The sequence below is a fragment of the Cynocephalus volans genome, chromosome 11 (genome assembly GCF_027409185.1).
Source record: "Cynocephalus volans isolate mCynVol1 chromosome 11, mCynVol1.pri, whole genome shotgun sequence".
NCBI lineage: Eukaryota > Metazoa > Chordata > Mammalia > Dermoptera > Cynocephalidae > Cynocephalus > Cynocephalus volans.
The window spans coordinates 61768545-61792116 of NC_084470.1; the positions used below are offsets into that span (position 1 = coordinate 61768545).

Sequence of the window (23572 nt, forward strand, 5' to 3'; positions counted from 1 at the left end):
CCTCCAGCCTCCAGCTGGCAGCTGCTAGGACCCAGGCGGCTGGCACCAGGCCCTGCCTCTCCCTTGTCAGCTCTGTGTTTCTCTAAAGGGCAACATCAGAGTGACAGCCAGTACCATCTCCAGCAGAAGCTGAATTGCTGTAGCTGGGCTGAGGCAGGGGAGAGAGCCAGCAGGCTCAGCCTTGCACCCTCCATGGGGCTGGCCAAGCCCCCAAGAGGATGGCAGCCTGAGCGACGGAGCCACCTCCTGTGCAGCCTATGAGGTGAGCAACGGACCAGAGGAGCAACGGACAGGTGATGGGAAACCTGGAACTGGAGGCTCCATTTTACTCTCTGCATCCCAGCACAGGGTGAAGCCTGAGCGGTCAAATGGCCAACACGACAGAGCTGAACGCCACAGAAGTCGCAGGCTCGGTGGGGTTAATCTTGGCGGCTGTCCTGGAGGTGGGGGCATTGCTGGGCAACAGCGCACTGCTGGTCGTGGTGCTGCGTACGCCAGGACTGGGCGACGCGCTCTACCTGGTGCACCTATGCATCGTGGACCTGCTGGCGGCTGCCTCCATCATGCCGCTGAGCTTGCTGGCCGCACCGCCATCCGGGCTGGGCCGCGTGCGTCTGGGCCCCGCGCCGTGCCGCGCGGCGCGCTTCCTGTCCTCGGCTCTGCTGCCCGCCTGCACGCTGGGCGTGGCCGCGCTCGGCCTAGCGCGCTGCCGCCTGATAGTGCACCCGCTGCGGCCAGGCGCGCGGCCGCCGCCCGTGCTCGTGCTCACCGCCGTCTGGGCCGCGGCTGGGCTGCTGGGCGCGCTCTCCTTGCTCGGGCCGCCGCCCGCACCGCCCCCTGCCCCGGCTCGCTGCTCGGTCCTGGCCGGGGGCCTCGGGCCCTTCCGGCCGCTCTGGGCGCTGCTGGCCTTCGCGCTGCCCGCCCTCCTGCTGCTGGGCGCCTACAGCAGCATCTTCCTCGTGGCGCGTCGCGCCGCCCTGCGGCCCCCGCGGCCCGCGCGCGGGGCCCGGCTACGCTCTGACTCTCTGGATAGCCGCCTCTCCATCTTGCCGCCCCTCTGGCCTCGCCTGCCTGGGGGCAAAGCGGCCCTGGCCCCAGCGCTGGCGGTGGGCCAGTTTGCAGCCTGCTGGCTGCCTTATGGCTGCGCGTGCCTGGCGCCTGCAGCGCGGGTCGCGGAGGCCGAGGCGGCTGTCACCTGGGTAGCCTACTCGGCCTTCGCGGCTCACCCCTTCCTGTATGGCCTGCTGCAGCGTCCAGTGCGCTTAGCGCTGGGCCGCCTCACCTGCCGCGTGCTGCCCCGGCCCCTGCGGGCCTGTGCTCGGCAGGCTTGTGCTCGGCAGACCTGGCACTCACAGGCACTGCTGCAGCGCCTTCAGGGACCCGCCTCTGAGGGATCTGCCCTAGGCCCCACTGAGGCACCGGAACAGGCCCACACGTGGGCAGGAGGGCAGCGCCTGAGCATGCCAGAGGCCACCTGAGAGCTCTCTTTCCTGAGCTGGAGAAAGGAGAGTGCTATCAGAGGGGGTCCATCCAGCCCCTGTGCAGGTCGCAGCGGGTGCCCTGCCTGACTTCTGGCTCTGGAACAGGAAGAGAAAGGGTACCTGCAGACTTGTGAGGCCCAGAGGCTTTTCAGAGCCGGGAATCCTGGGTTCTGGGCCCAACACTGCATGGTCTTGTGCACAGCCCTACCCTTCCTTAGGCCTCAGTTTTCCCATCTGTACCCTGCACCATTTCTAAGGGCCCCTCCACGATAGGTGGTTTATGAAACTCTTGGATGGTCCCCAGACCAAGGGAGGAGAGAAGACCCTAAGGGCTCATAGCCAAAGTGATGGGCCAAGCAGAGCAGGGTCTGGGTTACAACCACAGCAGGAGAAACCTGTGAAGACACTCAGGCTTCCCTGACATCCGCACCAAGAAGAAGCTGGACACAGCTACTGAAACTCCTCCATCTGCTTCTAAAATGCCCAGAAAATGACCCGACCAATTTGGTGCTAGAAGCAGGAGGCTGGACAACATGACCCACAAAGGGCTCTGAAGTCCCAGGACTGGTGTGTGGAAGGGGCTAAGGCCCAACTGGAGCTGGTGGATTCACAGATGGGGGTCCTTTGGGCCTCAGCTGCACTAATTTTCTGGAGATTTTGCCACCCCCAACACCAGTATTTCACAGCTTCCTGGTCGCTGAGAATATTTATTCAAAAACAGGGATTGAAAAAACTGTACAGTGTCTGCTGCTGAGAACTGGGCCCCTGACCCTATGCCACTCCCCCAGGTACCCGGCAGTGCCCCCTCTTTGGGGTGCTCCCTGACATGCCCAGTCAGTCCATTCCAGTCAAAAAAGTACCAATGGAAGCAGCAGGAGTCTGCAGGAGGTGGGGAGAGAAGTGTGTCCCCAGCCACCCCCAAGACCCCCTTCTGACTCCAACAAGGACAGTAGGCCAGAAGCCCTAAGATATGGGGAGCATATGAGTGACCCCCCATGGTGGGGCACTAGGGAGGCTCCTGGCTGCACCCTGCATCCAAGCACAGAGCTGAGGGGTGGGGCCCCTGCCCTGGGGCTGCTGCAGCTCCTAGAACCCTGGGCCAAAAACTGCCCACACTCTGAGAGGAGAAACTCCCATAGATGGGGGCAGGGTAGGGGGTGCATCCATGCTTCTGGACATTAGCGGCATTTGGGACCCCAGGGTGGAGTCTCCGTGAGCAGGTAGGGTGTGGAGGCAGCCCCCTGCCGGCGGTCCTGCCTGCCCCTGCGTGTGCCTCAGCTGGCTTCAGTACGGGGAGAATTTCTGCCGCTCAGCTTTCTTGCTTCCATTGGCCGCTGCCATCTTGGCAGTATAGGCCGCCAAGCCTGGTGGTGGCCCTGGTGAAGCAGGTGGTAGAGCCAAGAAGGGCACAGGCTTGAGGCCGATGAAGTTGGAGAGGGAGATGGCATAGGGTGTGCCCAGCAGGCCTGGGGGAGCCGTGGGCAAGGCTGTAAGGGGTGGCGAGAAGGGGGCGGGCAGGTCTGCGGGAGCTGAGCTGGGTGTCCCCCCAGAGGTAGACTTGGCCGTCTCTAGACTGGAGAGAAGGATATAGAAGGAGAAGAATGGGAAAGTGGGAATGAGAGAGGGACAGCGAGGGCAGATATAGGGCATGAGATTAGACAGGAGAGAAGAGTTGAGGAGAGAACAATGACATGGGTGCACATGTTTGGGGGAAGATGGGAGAGGTGGGAGGGTGAGGATGGGAAGAAAGGATAGGCAGGTATAAGACGGGGTGAGGGGAGAGATGGGGAGGCCAAAGACCCAGGGAAAAGAGACAGCAATGGGGAAAGAGGATATGTAGGATGGTTGCAGAGGGAGAAGATGGACAACATGGGGTTATTTAGGCAGAACACCATGAGGAAATGGGATAGGGTTAAGGGAGGCAGAGGACACTCCCAGACCGAGAAAGGAGGTCAGCTCTCCCCTCCCCACCTCTGTCTGTGACACTCCCACCACCCACCACATGCTCACCAGGCAGTGATGAGGTACTGGGCCAGGGCAATGGAGACCGGAGAACCAGTGATGGTCACGTGCCGCTCACCAGCACCCTCCGCTTGGTTCCCAATCTTAATATGTGCCCCTGACATTTGCCGGATCTCACTGATCTTGCTGCCCTGGCGCCCGATCACACAGCCAATCAGCTAGGGGGAAGGCAAAATTCAACCCTGGGCAAGGCCCAAACCTCCGGGCCCCCTACCCACTCTCCAGCCACCCCATCCCCTGCTCACATCGTTGGGAACCAAGAATTCCTGCGAGCTGGTCTGTGTACCAGGATCCAGTCCTGAAGGGAAGAAGGGGAACTAAGTGTGTTTCTTGGCCTTTCCCATCTCCCATGTCCATTCCAAGGGGGTTGCCCAGCCTCTTGGGATCTGCTTGTGACCCCTTCTGCAGGGACTGCTTACCTGGCACCACACTAGGTGAGGCAAAGGGGACTGCATGGCCTGAGAGCTGCTGGAGCTTGGTGACCTGTGCCAAAGAGGGCTGGTCAGAAGTCAGAGGAGGCTTGGTTTGGGAAGGGGTGGGTGCCTTGGGCTGTGGGTCACTCACCTCAGCTGGGGTCACAGCCCCATACTGACCCTGGACAGAGAAACCCTGTGGGGATAAAATGGGTGAAAAGGGGGTTACTGTGACAAATCAGGGCAGTTTGAACAGAGTCACTTCTCCCATCCGCAGATCCCCAATTCCTTCTTCCATCCCGTCTTAATCCCCCTTCTCCAGTAATGCTTCCCACCCCTCCCACTGTCTCCTCACCTGGTTAGCGGAGAGAAGGACTGTACCTAGGGAGAGGCTCGGATGATATGGGATAGTGGCTCCTTTGGGTGGGGACTGGAAGGCATAAATGGGAGGCTCTGTCAGGACCCTCTCAGGCCCCACTAACCTCACCAAATGCCCAGAGGCCTCAAGGCCCTTCCTATGACTCCAGGTAAATGCATCCTGACAATCTGGAGCTCATAATCCATCCCTGCATCCCCACCCTGCCCCACCTAGTATCACATGCATAGGGCTTGGGGTACATAATGAGGCAGGCCCAGGGCCCATCTCCTGCCCCCTTTTTCCCTGCCCCAGGACAGCACCTCCAGGATAACAGCGCAGATCTGGCGCACACACAGGATGATGGCATCAGGCACCCCAGATACAGTGACAGCACGCTCTGTGGAGTTGGGGAGCAGGTCCCCTGCTACCTGCACCTGGGCACCTGTAGTCTGCAAACAGAGAACAGGGGCCACTTCTGGCAGCTCCCATAGCCCAAACAAGGGCTTCCCAGGCTCAGAGCTCCCCAGGGGGTAGAAAGTCATAAGCAGTTTCCCTCTCAAAATGGCAGGGTGGAGGCTCCCTGTGCATGGTATCCCTCTCCCCTCACCTCTCGGATCTCTTTAATCTTGGTGCCAGCCTTCCCAATCAGTGAGCCACACTGGCTGGCAGGGATGACAAGGCGCAGGGTCACTGGAGGTCTAGAGACATTCCCACCATTTGCAGGAGCAGCACAAAGGTCCTGGGGCAGGGAGATGGTGGGTTAGCAGTGCATGCCCCTGCTACTCCTCCACCTCTCTTTAAGTGTCATCCTACTGAAGGATGAGGAGAGTAGCCCTTCCCTAGTTCAACTCCAAGGGAACACTGCCCTGAGCTTGACTTCCCCCACCCCCACCCATAGCCACTATCGGGAGTCAGAGTCCTGTACCTCCTGAGGAACCACCCTTGGCCTCCCACCAACCACCAGCCACGGACCTCATCTAGCTTGAAAGCAATCATAGAGACTGCATGGAAGACGGCCGCTGTAGACCCAGTGATGGTGGTGATGCGCTCGGGGCAGGAGCCCTCAGAGATGGTGATCCGGGCACTGCTCTGCAGGTACAAGATGAGCACCGGGCAGCAGGGCACCTTTCCAACTTCCTCGCCTGGAACCTGTCTGCCTGCCCCACTCACCAGGTCCCAGCTGAGGCTGGAAACCGCCACCCCATGGGGCACTCAATGGTCATCCCAGATGGAGTGGTTTTGGGAGAAGGTGGGGCAGGGGTCTCCCCTCTCCTCCACATCAGGTGCCCTGAGCTCCTCCCCCAAACTCCATCCTCACCTGCTCCCGGATTCTCTTTACAGTCTCTCCCTTCTGTGGGAGACAAAACAGAATCACTCAGCGTGAGCAGTCATTGCCTCTTTCCCTGGGCTGAGGCCTCAGGTTGAGGCCAGTATATAGAGCAGAACCGGATACCTACCTTCCCAATTATGCTGCCCACCTCCTGCAAACAAGACAAAAGTGGAGTCAGATGGGTATCAATGCCCCAGGCCCGGCCCTTCCCCCAACCTGGCCAGGGGCTCCACAGCAGACAGGACAGCTGAGATCAAACTCGTGTTGGCCCCACCTTGCCTGGCCTTGCTTTGCCCTCCACAAACACCCAAGCCATGGCAGAGCCCCCCACCCACTCACCTTCCCGTGCATCAGCATCCGCAGCGTGAGGGTGATGCTGAGCTCTGGCTCCTCCTCCAGCCCCGCATCTGAACTGCTCATCCTGACAGGCGGGGCTGGGGCCACAGCGGCCTGGGACTATGTCCACACTGTGGCCTGGCCGGCTCTGGCAGGAGAGTGGAAGAGGAGTTAAAGAGGAGCCCAGGTCACCCTGCCCCTGCCCTTAAATGAGGGCTCCAGAGCCAAACTCCCAGAGGAGGGAGACAGCATGGACCTTGAGTTCCGGTGTGCTTGTGTGTGTCCCACTAGCTATATAACCCTGCACAGGTCATTTATCCTTCTATAAAAGAGGATACCAATTCCTACCCACAAGGAGTTATGCAAATGAAAATGAGATAAGCACATACATAGTAGGTACTGTCTCCATGGGTATCCTTCCTCTCTACTCATGTATTAGAAGAGAGTTAACTAGGCCTATGGGAGTCCAGACAGGAGAGCCTTCTCCATGACCTCTTGGAAGAGGAGATCCCTGTGGATGGGCCTTGAAGGTTGAGTTAAGGTTGAAAGTTTATCCAAATAAAAGACACTTGCATCCAGGGGTCAGAGCCCCCCACTGGCTAGCATGTAGGAATGGCTGGAGAGGAAATTGGAGCAGTCATAGGAGGTCCTGAAGGGAAGGAGGCTGTAAAAGTGGTACAGCTCTAGGATGGGCCCTCTTGCCCCTTCCTCCCCTCTTCCTGGCTTGGGGGGATGGGTTGAGAGGCACCTCTCCTTTACTAGAGGTCACTAGAGCAGAGGCGCCCAGCAGACAGCTCTGGGCAGGATTCATTCAGCACTGGGTTGGGGGTGGGCAGAGGATATCAGGGGACCAGCAGTCTGCCCAATGGTGTTTCCAATCTCTCTCTTATGTGCCGAGACTGGCCCTGGGAATAGGAGGTAAGAAGCATCCAGGCTGGCCACATTCCCAGCCTGGAACACTTTCTACTGTACCAGAAACAAGTCTCAATTTCCTCACACATAAAATGGAGAGACTACTTCTCCCTGGGACTGGGTGGTGCATAAGAAAGGGATTTGGTGGGCTACAGGAATGTCAAGGCCATTAACTGATGGAGGAAGGCGGAGCCTGAGATTAGCTGCTAGGATTAGCTCAGCCGCCAGCCCTCTCAACCCAACCCCTTTTTATGCCCCGGCTAATCCTGAACTTTAATCCTGCTTGGAAATCCCTCTCCTTCAGCGGCTACCTCCCTCCAAGGCTCAGCCTTGATGGGAAGATCACCAAGGGACCAGAACCTAAGGAGGAAAACAGAGTGTGACCAACTAGTGGCAAGTCTGGGCCAAGACCAAGCCCTAACCCTGCAAATTTCTTCTGCCTGGAAGGGCATGGGGGCAAAGGATGAGTGTGCTGGGCTTGAAGCACTCTGGAGGCTTCTGGTCGCCTTGTTCCTCAGCCTCCTGCTCCATTCTGACATGAAGGTCCAGGGCATGGAGCTCTGTCCAATTCTCTCTTCTGAACTCCCCTTGCTAACCAGAGCTTGGGTGTGGAGTGGGAAGAGGGGCTCCTAGCCTGGCTTTTTCTCAGGAACCCTGAGCAAGCCACTGTAGAGCATGAGGTCTCCATTCCCATATGTACATAATGGCAATGACAACCCTGTTCCCCTGAGCACCTCCCCAAGCACCTGCTCCTTCCATTTGAGTTCTGCAGTAGGCTTGCCAGAGGTTAGAGATCAGCAGTGGATGCAGAGACTGTGCTCTCTGAGCATCCTGGCCAACTTTATGCTGGCTGCCCTTGCTAAGCGACATTCCCCCAGCTGCCTGCACTTACCCCCTCAAAGCACTTGTGATGACGTGCTTGGTTTCTGTCTCCCTGGACAGCCAAGCCCGGGAGCCCCTTAGAGCAGGAGCCAAAGCTGCCACCTTCTCCTTGATCCTGAGGGCTCATTCAGAGCCAGGCCAGAGAAGGTGCTCTGAATACACTGGTTAGCCGAGCAGAAAAATACACTGCACAGAAGGGGAAACTGACACCTAGGGAGGATCTTGTAACCTGCCCAAGGTCACAGAGAGCTGGGGCATGGTGGGACTAGCAGGGTCCTGCCTGCTAGCATGGGGCTGTCCCAGGCCCCAACTGCCTCCCCTTTGGGGGTTCTCCTGTCTGCGTCTGTTAGCCCTCTTCCTGAAGGAGGGACTCTTCAGAGGTGGTGACCAGGCTTCAGTAATCTCTGAGACCCCTGCCTAGCCAGGGGTAGGGTCCTGTAGACATAGGTCCTGTTTGGAAAAGACTGAATCCAGAGCCACAGTCTTAAGCCCCAGAACCTTCCAGGGCTCAGGAACCCCTCTGGGGTTGTAACCATTGGGAGACCTGACATTGTCCCCATACCATCTCCACATCACCTCTTGTGGCTCCAGGAAAAATGGGACAGGAGGGCTGGAACATGGCCACAACTGGAGCTCCTGCCATGGAAAAGACACCTGGGTCTGCGGCAGAAACCCACTGCCCCAGATTCAATGGGCGACCTTGGCCACGCCCTCACCTGCCTTGGGCCTCCATTTACCTACCTGTACTATGATTAGGGGTTGGGGTGAGGGGAGAGTTGCTAGTCTCTCTGTGCCCTTTCTGTTCTGACAGACCCTTAAGGTCTTTCCTGCCTTTTGGAGAGAATCAGGGGTCCTAACCCATGTCTCTCAAATTATTCTCCTAGGGCCCTAAGAACAAGCAGCCCCTCTTACTGGCTCCTCTGCCCTCACCAGGGCTAGCTATAGAAAGTTACTTGCTGCTCCAGTCTGGTGGGCCTTGGGTCTCTGCTGGGCCACCCACGTGGCAGCCACACATCATGTCACACTGACCTCCAGCTCACCTCCGAGGGTGCCCAGCCTCCTCTGGTCAGCAGGGATCCCTGGCAGCACATACCAAACTCAGACGAAGACTCTGACCTCAGGCGTTCCCTTCTGCTCCAAAGGCCCCCTCCCCAGACCCAGTGCCCACTCCCTCTGTCCCTGGCTTCCTGCCACTCAGGCTGGAGGGGGTGGGGGGGGACAGTAACAGCTGTGTAAGCGATGGTGGCTGCCCCCTTCCTGCCCCTCCCCCCCAGCTGTCTCTCTTCCATGACAGCTGCCCAATCAAAGGGCCGGGGGCTTAGCCAGCTCCCCCCACATGCAGGGATCAAGTGTCCACCCTGGCTTTGTTCTGAAGCAAGAACAATCCGGGGGAGGGGAGGGCTTCTGGGGCCAAGCAACTCAAGCAGACTGGCCCGCCCCTTGGGGGATTCCCTCAGCTTTGCTGGCCAGTGTCTGGACCAACTAGGGCCTGTGGACCCACCTGGGCTGGGTCTAGTCTCCAGCTTCTTCCCCCATCTTACATCCCCCAACATCCCCCTCAGCAGCCCAAGCTTCCAACCTAGCAACCTCCTTCTCCTATTCCTACTTTGAAAGCAGCCATGCTAGCCACACCCAGTGATGCTGGGGAATGGCTCAGAGCATCAGGCGAGGCAGGGTGTGGCAGGGGGTGGACACTGGGCCTGGGGGGGGAATCAGCATTGAGGGCTCCTGACTCCCCTGCCCGTCCCCTTCTCTGGGGATGCTCACCCTTCCTGATGAGCAATGCCTCCACAAGAACTGCCCCAGCATCCTCAGACCCATGTGCCCAGCCTCTCAGCCTCCCAGGATGGCCAATCACACCCAGTTTTGAGGGTAGGAGGGGAAAGACAGGCCTGCAGAAGAGCAGCCTTGGATCTACAAGCTCCAGCCCCTGCTTTCTTGATTCAGATCTGCCTCATAGACAAAAGTGCCAGGCAGGGAAGGGGAGCTCTGATAAGCTGCCAAATGCCTCCTTAGAGCATCATCAGGCAGCCCCCCAAGGCTCTTCATAGCCAAGGGAAACCAAGGCAGGCCCAGGCCCAGGCCCAGACTGGGCTCTAGAATAAAGGCCACAGGCTCATGTTGTTGCCCCACTCACTGGTACCCATCCCCTCACTGTCTCACCCAAATTAAGAAAGATATGAAGCTTCCATTCTCCATGTTGAAGACTATATGCTCACTCTGCTGCTCAACAGCCATCCATGGCTCCCCAGTGCCCTAGGAATAAAGCCTGATCTCCATGGACAGGTAATCAAGGACCTTCATGATCCTGCCCCTGCCAAAGTCTCTTTTCTCATCTTCATCCCATCCCCCACACATGCCAGACTGCAGAAAATGCCTAGCACCTCCAGGCCTCTGGGCTTTTGCCCAGGCTTATCCCAGCTTGAATGCCCATCCTCCCCCACTCTCTGTCAAAATCCTTCTCAAATGCCACCTCCTCTGTGGAGCTCTCTTCAACTTTCCAAGTCAGAGATAATCACTCAGGCCTCTGTGCCCCCCAAAGATATGGTCGCAACTCAAAGAGTCCCAGTTGGGCATTTCTGAGACTGTTTTTCCACTATTCAGAGAGCTACCAGAGAATACGAAATTTGAGACAGGACCAGGCTCAGTGTGCAAGAAGAGTTAGTGCTCACGGGGTCTGGGGGCATTAGGGACCAAAGATGGGGCTGAGGGTCCCAGAGGAACAATGAGGGTAGGGTGAGAAGACCCAGAGAATGAGGAACCAGCCACATGGGCAGAGCCAGGATCCACCTGGACAAGTTTCCCAGTTCCTTCCCCAGCATCCCCAGCCCCTGTTCCTGCTATTTTTCCAGGTATAGGGGCTCCTGGGTATGTTGCAGGGGTAGGGGATTTGGCTATGCTTTGAGACTTCTGAGGAGCCAGAGTGGATCACTCCATTGGGAAGGGGAGCTGGAAGAGCTGGGGTGTGGGCTAGGTTACACAGAATTGAGTCAGACTCAGCCTGTCACAGCTGGAAGGGTCTCACCAATCAAGAGAGGACCCTGAGGTCCAGAGAGGAAGGGGATTGTTTGCAAGGCTACATGGGAGGCAACTGGCAGAGCTGGGAGAACCCAGGGGTCCACCTGTGCAGCTCAGAGCTCTTTCCTCAAGAGGCCAGCACCACTGGGCAATGGTGATAGAGGTGGGGGGTGGGGGGGGCAGTTATGGGAGTAGGAAGGGTAGACGGAGCCTGTCTGGGGACACAGGGTGTGGCAAGCCAGCCTCCCCATGCCCTGGGCCTGCCAGGGTGTGTGGGCCGCCTGCTCCCAGCCCCCCACCCTGAGCATGCAAGGAGAACAATCCCCTTGTGTTTGGACAGCCTGAGCCTGCATGCTGATGAAGGCTAGAGGGTGGGGGCTGGGACGGGGGTGCCTTGGAGTTGAGGGGGTTCCAGGACCTGGAGGGGCTAGGGGATCTTCATATGGGGAAATAGGGTCCCAGGTGCTGACCCTGAGGCAACGAGGGTGACCCCAGGAAACAGTGAGGTCTGGAGCTCAACTCCTAGGGAGCCACTAGGGTCTAAGAGTTCTTTGTGGGGGAAGGAGGGCCCCAGGGAACACATGCCCTGTTGGTTCAGCATGAAGGTAATCATCCTGGCCTTGGTGGGAACCCAGAGCTCCACATTCCAGGAGGAGGGGATGCAACTTGCCTTAGGAGCATGCCCTTGAAGATCACTCTCCTGGGTGCTGGGGCCGGGCGGGGCACTGGGTGCCACAGGTCTCAAGATGGCGGGCCTGGGATAGGGGAGTGAGGAGGCGGGCACCTCCTTCTCCTGTCCAGGCTGGCATGAGGGCCAGGCTGAAGTGAGTAGCAGAGCCCCCCACACCCATCCCCCAGTATCCCAGCCAAGAAGCTAGGTCAGAACTGAGAGACTGAGGAGCCACAGGGCAGCAAGGACCACTCTGAGCCCCCAACTGTCATCTCCATACACCTCTGGCCTGGAGGTCTGTGTCTGGCTCCCCTAAGGACTGCAGAGAATGGGAAGGGGTGTGTGCGGAGCCAGGAGCTGCAGGAGAATGGCAGATGGGGACAGAGGTGGAGCAGAACCAGAATCCAGGGCAGGAGGTCAAGAGAAGAGCAGGTCCAAAGGACAGAAACAGCGGGTGGGATGGGGGCCTCAAATATGTGATCTAAGGTCCGGATGCCCCTCCCTGGTAATGGGGGCTCCTCTGGCAGACCAGCGCCCCCCACCTGTGCAGGCCTCAGCTGTATGGGATAGAGAATGTGTTCCTCACAGTCTTTCAGTCCCCCAAACCCGGGACCCCAGCCCGTGGACCCGGGCACAGGCTCCCCGCCCCCGGCCGAACCCCCAAACTTCGCAGCCAGCCGTGCCCCGCCCGGCCCTCGCCCTACCTCTCTGGGGCTGTCCTGCGGCGGCGGCGGCGGCGCGGCGGCTGGGCCGCTCAGTCCCACATTGTCCCCGGGAGAGGCGGCCGCTCACAACTGCGAGTGACATCAGCTGCGAACAATGAGGGGTTTGACAGGCGCGGAGCCCGGCCGGCCCGGAGCCCGGCTCCGCGCCCCCCCCACCCCCACTCCCCGGCCGGCCCGGCCCGGCCCCTCCCCGCCCCCTCCCCGGATCCGATTACAGCGCGGCGGGCCCGCCCCAGCCACCCCAGTGCCGCAGCCGCCCGCCCCGCCCCGCGTGCCGCGGTGCGCCCCGAGAGGCGGCCGCTTCCGAGAGGGCTCGGGCGACCCTTCCCCTGCAGCTCCCAGAGCCCCCGGGAGTAGGGTCAGGGGGTTCCGGCATGAAGCGCGGCCCCCAGCTACGGTCCTCTCCGTGCTGCGCCGGGCTCCGAGCCCCTCCACTCCCGCCCGATTAGTCTTTCCGGCCCAGGCCGCCCTCCTGGCGCCTCTGCCGAGCCCCCTGCACCCCCCATCTCGGCCCCGGCCCCGGCCCCGCTGCCAGTCCCCGCGCCGCCCGGCTCCGCCTGTCTCTCGGCTCGGGTCCCTCAAAGCTCGGACTTCGACCCTCCCCGCTCCGGGCTCTCCTCGCTTCTCCTCCGGGATCTCGCCCACCAAGCCCCGCTCCCCTCAACCACCCGCAGCTTCCGCGCGGCCCGGCCCTTGTCCGCGCAGGACAGGTTACCAGACCAGCTGGAGGAGGGGCCTGAGAGCCTGTGGCCCTTGTGCACCCCGCCCCATGATTCCCCCAAATCTACCCCCAGAATTCCTGTTTGGGCTAGGGTCGCAAGAGACGAGACGCCTTCGAGTCCTTTACTAGGGAAGGGATGAGTGGGGGAGGAGCTGAGCTGTTCCCAAGTCCCCCGCCTCCTGGGGAGCAAATATTCCTCCCCTTCTCCGCGGTAATCGGCTCAGCCTGGTCCCACTGACCTCCACCTCCCCCCACAGCTGAGTCTCTTGGCACCTGGATGTGTGTGTGGGTGGGGAGGGGAATCCAATCTCCCTTCCCCTCCATCTGGCCTGGTGGACAAAGGGCAGGGGGAACCATCTGGTCCCGCCAGGATGGGGGAGGGGCCCACCGTGGCTGTCCCATGGGGTGGGGGAGGGGCGGCGCTCTGGAGACAGCTAGCGCCCGTAGGGTCTAATTGCATTGCTTTATTTCACCGACCTCCATCCACTCTGTCTCCCCACCCCCCGTACCTCAGAGCAGGAAAGCTTGGCTGAGAAGACCCAGGTCTGATAAGCTGGGGAGGCATGGAGAACCCAGAAGGAAGGGAAAAAGCAGGGAGATCTGAAAGGCAAAGGGGTGGCCCTCCCTCTGGGGGGCCATTCTGGGCTGGGGCCGGCTGTAATCTGTGAGTGGAGTTCTAAGCCTGGCAAGAAGGTCTCCTGCAAGGGCTGGCCCATGGGGTCCCCGCCTTCCCAGGGAGGTGCTGCATAATTAGAAGTGCACATGTACTTGTGCAAGTGCTTGTGTGGAGGCACATGTATGCACGTGTGTATATGCCTACAATGCAAAGCTGCACATGAGAATGTGCATGTCAGTCCAGAATTCCATATACCTATGTGATTGCTCCCAAGTGAAGGGTCATAGCTGGCTCTAAATGTGTAAGCATGCATGTGAGCATGTTATGTACCTGTGGCCTAAGAGAGACAGGGAGTGTGTGTGAGGGGTGCAGTGGGTGACTGGCTGACTGGCCTACAAGGCAGCTGAAGGAGGGAGGAGGTGGGAGGAGGAGGCTGAGCAGAGCAGAGGAAGGAGTGAAAGCCGAGCAGGAAAGCATATAGAAGCTCACCTAATGGATTACTCTCCACCAGATTATGTCCCTTGATTCCTGAGTTCTTTTCTCTTGATTTTACCTACAGTCTGTCATGGCAAGAAAAAGAAGCAGAAAAGACAAACAGATCCCAAAAGACAAGATCCAAGAAAGACATATAGACAGACACAGCTGATGCATGTAGGATGAGCCAAGGGCCCATGGAGGGACAGAGAGAGAGATCCCAAGGCAGGCAGGCAGCCCTTCCCCATCAGCAGGCCTGGGCCTTAGGCTAGCCCCTGCAGGAAGTCTAGCAACCCTGTATGCCACTCCTCAGGTTTGTCCAGGTAACAGGGGTGCCCCGCCCCCTCCATGACCAGCACCCGGTGGTTGGGCAGCTGCTTCAAGTGCTCAAAGCTGGTCTGACCCATGGGGTCCTGGTCTCCATATACAATCAGAGCCGGAGTCTAAGAGAAAGGAAAGTGGGGCAGAGTCAACAGGGACCTGTCACCTCAGCCCCAGTCTCCTGGAGGCCAACACAAGCCCTCCCCACCACTTCAGTCTCTCCCTGGGGCCACCCCAAATGAAGGGGAGAGACAAGCTAGCCCAGTGGTGAAGGTATGGATATGTGTCTGCTCCAGCACACAATTTAGCACAGGGCTTGGCACAGTAATCTGTAGCCATCCCTTGGTTACCCCCAACCCCCAGAAGAGGAAGGGTCTGGGATGAACCCTTCCTTGCTCCTGGCAGAGGCATCTCAGCTTCCCACACAAGGGTACCTTTACACTGGCATAGTCGGCAGCACTGATTTTGTCAGTACAGATGGGGGCCACTGGCACATAGCCCCGGAGCTGGGAGCCAGGGGCTGTGAGGAAGGGCAAGGAGTACATGCCACTCAACGATGGACTGATCACAACCAGGGGGCCCAGCTCCAAGGCATCCACCACAGCCACCAGGAAGCTGCCAGGGACCAGCTCCCCAACAGGGGCAGGGGCTGCTGCTTCCTTGGAGTGCCCCAGACCTGCAGGGATTCAGGTGTGGGAGAGACAAGACAAGGGCAGTGAGTGGGAAAACAAGGGTCCCTTCCTCCAGAAAGTCCTCCCATGTCAATCTCTGTGGCCAGCTTCCTGTTACACCCAGTATACCCAATATTATTCCTATGGCAGCCTAAATCTATCATATCTGTGACAAGCATGAGGCATCTCCCTCCATGTCTGTGCCCATCTTCCCCAGCAGTAACAGTGTCCTAAAAAGAATCAGACTCTGAAATCCAACAGGGCTGGGTCCAAGTCCCAATTCTCAATTTCATGTCTGTGTGACCTTGGATAAGTCCCTTCAGCCCTCTCTCAGCTGTTCAGTTTCCCTATCTGTTAAAAGAGGATAACAAAAGTATGTGCCACTTAAGATTGTTTAAAAGGCACCTGGCCCTGCATTGGAACAGGATAGGTTCCTCCAAAACAGTGGCTGAGAAGCTGGCTCTGCACTCCCCCTTCAATCAGTCACTTCCCACCTTCACCCTGAAGCTCAGTGCAACCAACTGTTAGAACCAATCCTGTCCAGGCTGGAGGCTCACCCTTGAGCCCTGAAACTATACCAGCCCTGGCCACTGAGGGGATCAGATCAGCCCTACTGCCCCTTCTATACTTGGCACCAAGGGCTGGGGCCTGGCAGTCCAGGTTATGACAGGCAGTATGAGGGTGCCCCCACCTTCCCCAGAGCCCAGCTTAGGGCTTTGCATGTGGAATCACAACTAGGGGCCTAGCCACCCCGAGGCCCTTCCCTGCTCCCCAAGGCACTGGAGATAAAAGTTTCACTCCTCAGGGCTTCCAACAGCCTGTGGTTATGGATCTATCAAAATATTTTACTTCCGATTGGCTGAGCACCAATTACTATGTGTCAGGTACTTAGCCACATACTCATGTGGATAATCTCATTCCATTCTCATTACAGCCAACCCCAAACATGAATGTGGTTATATCACACTATAGATGAGGAAACAGAGGCTCAGAGACACTGAGACACTGCCCTGGGTAGCACTTAGGAGCAGCTGCATAGTGTCTGGACCACATCTAGGTCAAGACTGGAGAAGCTCAAAGACCCTCACAGCGTGCACCAAACTCTGTCAAGCTCAGGACCTAGCCTGGCTAGGTCCCCTGCCCTGGGTCCCTGATGAGGCCTCCCCAATCATTGCCCAGAAACCTGCCCTGGAAGTACCTGGCAGGTCAATGGCCACGGCCCGGTAGCCAGCCTGTGCCAGCCTGTGCAGTGTACCCAGGTTCTTCCAGGTCTCGGAGGAGAAGCGGATACCATGCAACAGCAGCACAGAGAAGCGAGTGGCCTGTCCACTGCCTGGCCGTGCCTCTCGGAAGAAGAGGTTCTGGCCCTGCACTTGGATGGTGCCCTCACGCTCCTCCATGCCCGCCATACCTGCCGCTGCTGTGCTGGTGAAGTGCCTGCAGTTCAAAGCCAGGCTGATGAGGGAAGACAGAACACCCTGCCCAGGTGGAGAGAGGAGGCTGCCACAGAGAGGGCAGTGATCCTGCAAAGAGCAAACAGGAAGGAGCCCCCCAGGAGGCTTCCAGAACTCTAGGAATATGCCTTGGGGTCAGAAGACATAGTTGTTATTTCTGCCCCTTAACACTCACTTTTGTGTGACCTTGGGTCTCAGCTTCCTCATCCGAAATATAGAGACAATAAAGCCTACCTCGAGAATTAAGAATTTAAGGAAAAAAATTAATAGTGAGGGTGCCTGCCAGTGCTAAGAATTCAGTACGTGGGGCTCACATTAGGATTATTGTTCTCATCGTTATTACCCTTTTCCACAAATGGGTATAATTTAATAGTACTAGCTCACAGGTGGTTGATAGGATTGAATGAGGCCAAGCATATAAAACACTCGGCACCGTGCTTAGCACGTAATGCTGAATCAACCTCAGCCTCCGCAACACACTGTTACAGGTCAACACACTGTTACAGGTCGTGGGTTGGCACTGCAGGCCAGAAGGAACCCAACTTGGGGTAAAAAGCCCATTTTCTGGAGGCGGAAACCAAAGCCACCGGCGGGGAATGACTTTGGAGTTTCACCCCGCGAGGGACGCGGCGGGGCGCCCAGCGCGCGGCTCGCTGGAGCTCAACGCGTTGACGCCACCGCCAGGCGCGCGGTCACGGGTGCCACCAAGGATCGCTCCGTCCCTGGCGCGGACCATGGTTCGGGCTCGCTGGGTCTGGAAGCGAGCATGGGGAAATCTGGGGGTCCGAGATGGGAAGACTTGGGGTAGGTGGGGCTGGGTCCTGACTGGAGAGAGGAAGAGAAGGTCGGGAGCGCAGGGAGGGTACCTGGGGAGCTGCGTGGACTTGCGCAGACTGGAGGCAGGCGATGGCTGGCGGTGGATGGGGCCCGGGGACGGAAGCAGGGAAGAGGCCGGGCCGGGGGCGGGGGCCGAGCTGTGTGCTCCGGGGCGCTCTCTGGTGGCCACAAGTTGCGGTAGGATCTGCTGGCGCTGCTAAACCCTCTCCATCATTTTCCCCAAGTCCTTCAGACCCACGTGCTCCAAGCGCAGGGCTGAGCGCCATCCCGAAACCCTCAGCGACTTGCCTCACATGGACATCACAGGGAATCAGGAAGAAGGTTCCTTCGTTATCGCATCCCCCCTGCTCCTTTCCTTCCCCTCCTCTCCCCATTCCCCTTATCCTCAGTCAGGACTGCCAGGGCCCGGGTTGCGCGCCTGGTACCGGATATGCGCCTGGCCCGGAGCTAAGACCCGACAGGTTTGAGTGAGAGGCTCCACCAATGTCCAGTCAGGTTGCCTTGATCGTTTTTCCAACGCCTCCGAGACTGTTTGCCCACCTGCAGAGTGGGCGCGGATGTTGCCATCCTCTACAGGGGACCAACACGGAGTGAACCCCACGCTCCGCACAGCCAGCCTGTGCCGAGCCTGGCCGCCCCGCGGAGACCTAAGCCTGGAACAAACCCGACGTTGGTCACACATCGCCAACCAGGATAGGTGCCATGAGTAGAAGTGAAGGGGCCTGGAGGTCACCCCAGGCTCTGACCGTGTGTGTATAGGAGGAGTAAGGCAAGTGGTTGTGCCGAGACCAGGAGCTGCTGCGTAACAACGACATCTGGCATTTACATAAGGAGGCCTCTGCGCCAGGTACTGTTCTGAGGCTTGACGGGTCCCTAAGTCCTTATGACAACCCTGTGCGTGCGGTGCGTCTTATCCTTAACGCCGTTGTACAGACGAGAACTGAGCGAGAGTGAAGATGTTCTGGTGGAAGGAAGCCTGGTGGCTCTCCGCCTGCTCTCAGGCCGGAAACATCCGGAAAATCTGGACGTGGGGCGGATCTCCGTACTCTGGAGGGCCGCCCCCAGCCCCCCTCCGCTCGGGCTAGTTGGTAACTAGGCACCAAGCCTGCGGCTGCGGACTGCGCAGGCGCGCCTCCGTGGCCGCTCGGGTAGTCGCCCAGGGTCGGAGCAGTCAGCAGAGCTGCCGAGGCAGCGCCATGGTCCGGGCGCTGTTTGGCTGCTGGTTCCGCGTGGGCGGAGCCCGCCCCGGGGTGACCAGCCCCGTCATCCCGGTCGGCCCGGTGAGTGTCCCCAGGGTGGGAAGCCGGCAGGTTACCCGGGGGCGGGCCATCCTTGCCCCACCCCTTGCCCCCGCTCCCCGGAACAGAGTCCTGCGGCGGGGGCAGGCGCTGGGGCAGCTCGGGTGGTGTGTGTGTGTGTGTGTGTTTGCGTGTATTCTTGGGAGTATGAGTGTATGTGTCCACTTGCGTAGTGTGTGCCAGTGTGTTTCTGCACGTTTTTATCGGGAAGTGTGTTCGTCGGTCTGTCTGCCTGCTTGTGTCAGTGTGACTACTGTGTGTATTTCTGTTTGCGTGTGACTTTGAGGGTGTGTGTCTGTGTGTCTGTTCGTGTGTGCATTTCTGAGGATTTGTGTGTGTCAGGCCATCTGCCTGTGCATGTGTTTCTTGTGTGTGTAGTTTTAGGGTTGTATGTATGATTGTGAGCTTGAGTATTTCTGAGGGTCTGCAGGTGGTTTTGAAAGCAAGTGTGTGTCCATTTGTCTGCCTGACTCCTGACTGTGCTCTTGATTTAGAAGGTGTTATTGCAAGGGATTGATAGTGCACGGGCCAGTGCGTATGCAAAGAGGCAGCGTGTACGTGCAGGGAATAGCTTGTGCAAAAGAAAAGCGTATGGGGGTAAGACTAGATGTATGTGTGCGCGTGTGACACGTGTGTCACTGTCTACGCATATTCCAATGAAATAACGCGGGCACGTTTACTCTTCCCCCTTTCCCCGGCCCCTCATCTGTAGAGCAGACTGGGCTGCAGGCCCCCTGCAGTTGTCTAGTTCTGCCGCACCACGGGTTGCCAGGGCAACTGCCGAAGCTCCGCCCCTCCCTCCCGTGACCACAAAGAAGGGTCCAACGCGGATGCTCCGCCTGGTGGGAACCTGGGCTAACGCCGCGTTGGAGGCGCGCATCCGAGGCCGTTTGTGGTCTAGAAGAAAACAGGAGTGCACTCTTCCTTCACTAGGCTCCTGGTTTTCCAACAGCACCAGAAGGGCTGCCACTGCCCATGCACCGCCAGACCCCGGAGCCTGGGGTTGTGGGGCTCCGGAAACATCCCAAAATTTCCCAGAGTGGTAGATGGGGCCGGAGACAGGTCCCCAGCTCCTAGCTCAGGCCGGGGCTCAGTTGGTGCTTAATAAAGACGCGTTTACCCGAATCCCGGAACGAGGCAGTCACTCTCATCCTATGCCCAAGAAATGATGACAGGGACAGCCCCGGGTCAAGCCCACTGTATTATTTAACTCTCATAGGAGGCTTGGGACGGCATCCACGAGGTTATCCCATTTTACTGACAAACTGAAGGCATGCAGCCTGGAACTGGCAGAGCCGAGTCTCAAAGCCAGGGCTGCCTACCCTGTTTGGGTCCTGAGGTCTGTCCTCTGGCTGGCAAAGGCACCAGACTGAAGGAGTCTGTAAAGCTGTGTGTTTGTATGGGGTGGAGGTGGGGGTGGGGTGGCATTCACTTATCCCGTCTCCATAATGCCTCTTCCATTTCTCCCTCCACCATGCTCCTCCCTGGCTCCTCACCCCCTCATGCCTCAGCACTTCCTCCACCAGGAAGCTGTGATGTGATCTTCGTGAGCCATTAATAACAGCTGGGATAGACCATTAACTCTTCCCATTGGTTGTAACACACATTCTTATTTTAGCAGTGTGATAAAAAAAAAAAAAGCCTTTCCAAACATGCCTTCAGTGGGAGATCCCTTCACACATAGTCTCTCTCCTTTGATAGCCTCACCACCCTGCCCACCAGCAAGCCGCCAGTTCATCCATCACCTCCCAGCCCCACGGTTTCCTCCGTGGCAAACCGTGTGGTCTGGTGGTTAGGAGCCCAGACCTGGGTTCAAAGACCAGTTTTCCCACTTGCTACTCTGCACTTTAGGCAAAAGAATTTACCTCTCTGAGCCTGTTCCCTCATCTATAAGAGACCTGTGATCGTATCTGCTCCCCAGTGTTCTTTGTGGATCTGTGAGACTTTGCATGTGAAGGGCCAAACACAGGGCCTGCTGTCACAAGCACTTGATGAACGGAAGTGGTTTTAGCTGGCAGTGATAATGGTGGTCACTGAGCATACTGTGTGCCGGGGGACACCTCAGATGCACCACGTCACACTGCCTGATATCTGAACCTTTACCCTGGCCTGTGGAGTAGTTGGCTGTGAACCCCCCAGACCTTTGCCCAAAGCAAGGGAAGGGACAAGGGTTGGAATTCTTCCTCTGTTGGGGCTTCCGGGTTGGGTTTTGGGATGGGGTCCAGAGGACCTTGTGAGGCTCAGTCTCAGCCTCTTTTCCCTCTCCTCTCTTCTCCTTCAGACTGTGATACAGACCTCCCTGAGCTGGTCCCAGGTAGCCTTGCTGGGCCTGGGCCTGCTGCTCATGCTACTACTGTATGTGCGGCTGCCAAGTCCCCCTGAGCAGACTTCCTGGCTCTTGGGAGGCTCCAATGTCACAGTCCTGGCTGGTCTCACCCCTGGCAACTCCCCCATCTTTTACCGTGAGGTGCTCCCGCTCCACCAGGCACGCAGGTGGGTGCTAACCCAAAGGTCTAGTGGAGGGACTGGGCCAAAGGGAAGTCCCTGTGTGGGACCCCAGCTCAACTCAGGATGCTCATGGCCTGGGAGGGCGGTGGGAGAAACCTAGAAAGAAAGAATGGTGGGTTCCCCCCAGTCCCCCAGGATACACATTCTCCTGTATGCCGACAGGGTGGAGGTGGTGCTGCTCCATGGAAAGGCCTTTAACTCCCACACATGGGAGCAGCTGGGCACACTGCAGCTGCTGTCACAGAGGGGCTACCGGGCCATAGCCCTTGACCTTCCAGGTGAGCATACCCACCCCCGAGTCTACGGAGGCAGGAGGCAGCAGGTATCAGGGGGCAGCTTCCCAGAAGGCGGAATTGAGGGAGTAGGGAAGCCCTAAGGTATGGCTGGGAGGCATCTGGACCCCAATGTTTGAACAAGCAGTGGTAGGTCACAACACAATATACCACCATGAAAAAGTCTGTGTTTTTATTTTCTACCTTAAAAACTACAGTGTGAATTGCTGTGTGTCACAGAGCAAACAGAAACATGACTCACTTCACAAGTGCTCTCATGGGGAGATTTCACTGTACTTTTTATGACAAACTATGTAGCTTTTTGGCTTTTTAACCACACACATGATTTGTGCTATTATTCTTGTCATTAAAAACCCCAACAAACAGTGAAGCCCTTGGAGATCAGTGCCACATTTCTCTCCCTCTCTAAGCAGTGTGTGTGTGGTGGTGGACAGGGGGGTGTGCCAGGCCCTCTTCTGGGCATTTTTCTACCTGGAGATACAGACAATATGCAGGACTGTGTGGTGGGGGTTGTAAACATGATTGGTATCCTGCTTGCTTAGTGAATCCATCTGCAGCTTGGCTTTCTCCCCCTACACCATATCTCATGGATCATGCCAGTCCCTGCAAACCTCCTCTCTGTCATTAACACTGCAATGTGTGCTATAGGAGGGATGGAGAGGTTTTATTCAGCTATTCCTCTTCTGGTGGATATGTGGGTTGATTTAATTTTCACTGTCAGTTGAAATGCTTGGGTAATGTAGCTGAAGTGAGCTGAAGCATCTTTGGGCATGCTTCTTTGAGCATATGGGCAGCACTGTCTCTAAGGTAGCTACCAAGGACAATTAGTGGGTCAAAGGATACACATTTTAAAATTTTGACAAATACTACCTCACCCTCCAAAAAGGCTGTTTGGATTTATCCTCCCATCCGTCATGTATGAAAATGCCCATTTCTCTACATCTTCCCCAACACAGTCGGTCTTCTTAGTTTGGCCAGTCTGCTGAATGAAAGATGTTTTTTTTCTTTTTTTTTTTCAAAGATGACCGGTAATGGGATCTTAACCCTTGACTTGGTGTTGTCAGCACCACGCTCAGCCAGTGAGCGAACCGGCCATCTGTATATGGGATCCGAACCCGGGGCCTTGGTGTTCTCAGCACCGCACTCTCCCGAGTGAGCCACGGGCCGGCCCGAAAGATGTTTTTCTAGCAGGCCTATTATGTTATAAAAAGTAGCTTCTGGGAAGTTTGGGGTAGCATGTGCCATGTTCCACCAGTCTCTATCTCTTTCCTCCACTGTGGTGGGCAGGAAGTCCTGGGCCCTTTCCCAATCCCCCTTAGCTGCTGCCTGTTGCTGTTACTAGGTTTTGGGAACTCAGCACCTTCGAAGGAGGCAAGCACAGAGGCAGGGCGGGCGGAACTGCTGGAACGAGTGCTGCAGGACCTGGAGGTGCAGAATGCTGTTTTGGTGAGCCCCTCGCTGAGTGGCCACTATTCCCTGCCCTTCCTGATGCGAGGCCACCACCAGCTACATGGATTTGTGCCCATCGCACCCACCTCCACCCAGAACTACACACAGGAGCAATTCTGGGCCGTGAAGGTACTGGAAGAAGGATCTCCAAAGGTCCCTGCACTCTGTTCCTGGCTTGGGTCGTGGAGGGTCAGGACTCCAGTCTTACTTGGAGGGACATGGTCCCATCCCTGATTTTGAAGAGGTGGGGTGTTTGGGAAAGACTTCTTAAGGAGGTGGCTTGGGGGTCAGACCCTCTTCAACCCCATGGTCACAGCCCGTTGCCTTGCCCTGCAGACCCCAACCCTCATCCTGTATGGGGAGCTGGACCGCATCCTGGCTCAACAGTCACTACAGCAGCTCCGCCACCTGCCCAACCACTCTGTGGTGAAGCTACATAATGCAGGCCATGCCTGCTACCTCCACAAGCCACGAGACTTCCACCTCAGTCTCCTTGCATTCCTTGATCATCTGCCTTGAACCAACACACTACCTTGGCCCCAAGCCTGGCCTGAGCTTGGAGGGTCTGGACACTGCCCTCCCTCCACCAAGGAGACAGCCCCTGGGAATGGAGGGCAGAGGTCAGAGGGCCAGGCCCAGCCAGGACCTCTCATTTCATCTCACAGGCACAATAAAAAAGCATTTCGTCTTTCCTGGGGAGTGACCTATTTCCTGGTGTTCTTGGGGAGAAGTGGGAGGGTAGGCAATTGTGGGACTGCTTTGGGGCTGGGAGCTGGAGAGGAT

At 57.7% G+C, this 23572-nt stretch overlaps 4 protein-coding genes across 6 annotated transcripts; 2 read left to right on the top strand and 2 right to left on the bottom strand.

The window, feature by feature from the left end:
- Nucleotides 1-195: 195 nt before the first annotated feature.
- On the top strand, nt 196-1478 carry GPR62 (G protein-coupled receptor 62). Its single transcript, XM_063113529.1, has 2 exons — nt 196-262; nt 344-1478. Exon 2 carries the CDS (start codon nt 369-371, stop codon nt 1476-1478), a length of 1110 nt encoding a protein of 369 aa, XP_062969599.1. The 5' UTR covers nt 196-262; nt 344-368.
- Nucleotides 1479-2168: 690 nt separating this feature from the next.
- Nucleotides 2169-14050, bottom strand: PCBP4 (poly(rC) binding protein 4). Its single transcript, XM_063115255.1, has 14 exons — nt 13974-14050; nt 12127-12232; nt 5944-6088; nt 5732-5755; nt 5593-5625; nt 5247-5363; nt 4882-5013; nt 4595-4723; nt 4272-4346; nt 4068-4112; nt 3923-3986; nt 3749-3801; nt 3492-3661; nt 2169-3054 (listed from the first exon to the last, which is right to left on the bottom strand). Exons 3-14 carry the CDS (start codon nt 6022-6024, stop codon nt 2766-2768), a joined length of 1212 nt encoding a protein of 403 aa, XP_062971325.1. The 5' UTR covers nt 6025-6088; nt 12127-12232; nt 13974-14050; the 3' UTR covers nt 2169-2765.
- Nucleotides 14051-14212: 162 nt separating this feature from the next.
- Nucleotides 14213-17415, bottom strand: ABHD14B (abhydrolase domain containing 14B). Of its 3 annotated transcripts, none has more exons than XM_063115257.1 (4): nt 17271-17415; nt 16149-16387; nt 14714-14955; nt 14213-14401 (listed from the first exon to the last, which is right to left on the bottom strand). In XM_063115257.1, exons 2-4 carry the CDS (start codon nt 16357-16359, stop codon nt 14222-14224), a joined length of 633 nt encoding a protein of 210 aa, XP_062971327.1. In that variant the 5' UTR covers nt 16360-16387; nt 17271-17415; the 3' UTR covers nt 14213-14221. The 3 variants fall into 3 exon arrangements, with proteins under 3 accessions (XP_062971327.1, XP_062971328.1, XP_062971329.1); XM_063115258.1 differs by having other exon boundaries at nt 16149-16473; XM_063115259.1 differs by lacking the exon at nt 17271-17415 and adding an exon at nt 16580-16737 and having other exon boundaries at nt 16149-16473.
- Nucleotides 17239-23481, top strand: ABHD14A (abhydrolase domain containing 14A). The gene is made up of 5 exons (XM_063115256.1): nt 17239-18521; nt 20821-21032; nt 21210-21325; nt 22683-22918; nt 23126-23481. Exons 1-5 carry the CDS (start codon nt 18438-18440, stop codon nt 23306-23308), a joined length of 831 nt encoding a protein of 276 aa, XP_062971326.1. The 5' UTR covers nt 17239-18437; the 3' UTR covers nt 23309-23481.
- Nucleotides 23482-23572: the final 91 nt, after the last annotated feature.

Coding starts and splice junctions, on each gene's coding strand:
- PCBP4 (XM_063115255.1), bottom strand. CDS start 6,024: ATGAGCAGTTCAGATGCGGGGCTGGAGGAGGAGCCAGAGCTCAGCATC. Junction 5,756..5,943: donor GGATGCTGATGCACGGGAAG/GTGAGTGGGTGG, acceptor TCTTGTTTGCAG/GAGGTGGGCAGCATAATTGG. Junction 3,662..3,748: donor AATTCTTGGTTCCCAACGAT/GTGAGCAGGGGA, acceptor CCTTCCCCCTAG/CTGATTGGCTGTGTGATCGG.
- ABHD14A (XM_063115256.1), top strand. CDS start 18,438: ATGGTCCGGGCGCTGTTTGGCTGCTGGTTCCGCGTGGGCGGAGCCCGC. Junction 18,522..20,820: donor CCGTCATCCCGGTCGGCCCG/GTGAGTGTCCCC, acceptor CTTCTCCTTCAG/ACTGTGATACAGACCTCCCT. Junction 22,919..23,125: donor AGCAATTCTGGGCCGTGAAG/GTACTGGAAGAA, acceptor CTTGCCCTGCAG/ACCCCAACCCTCATCCTGTA.
- ABHD14B (XM_063115257.1), bottom strand. CDS start 16,359: ATGGCGGGCATGGAGGAGCGTGAGGGCACCATCCAAGTGCAGGGCCAG. Junction 14,956..16,148: donor CGTGGCCATTGACCTGCCAG/GTACTTCCAGGG, acceptor GAATCCCTGCAG/GTCTGGGGCACTCCAAGGAA. Junction 14,402..14,713: donor CCGACTATGCCAGTGTAAAG/GTACCCTTGTGT, acceptor CCTTTCTCTTAG/ACTCCGGCTCTGATTGTATA.
- GPR62 (XM_063113529.1), top strand. CDS start 369: ATGGCCAACACGACAGAGCTGAACGCCACAGAAGTCGCAGGCTCGGTG.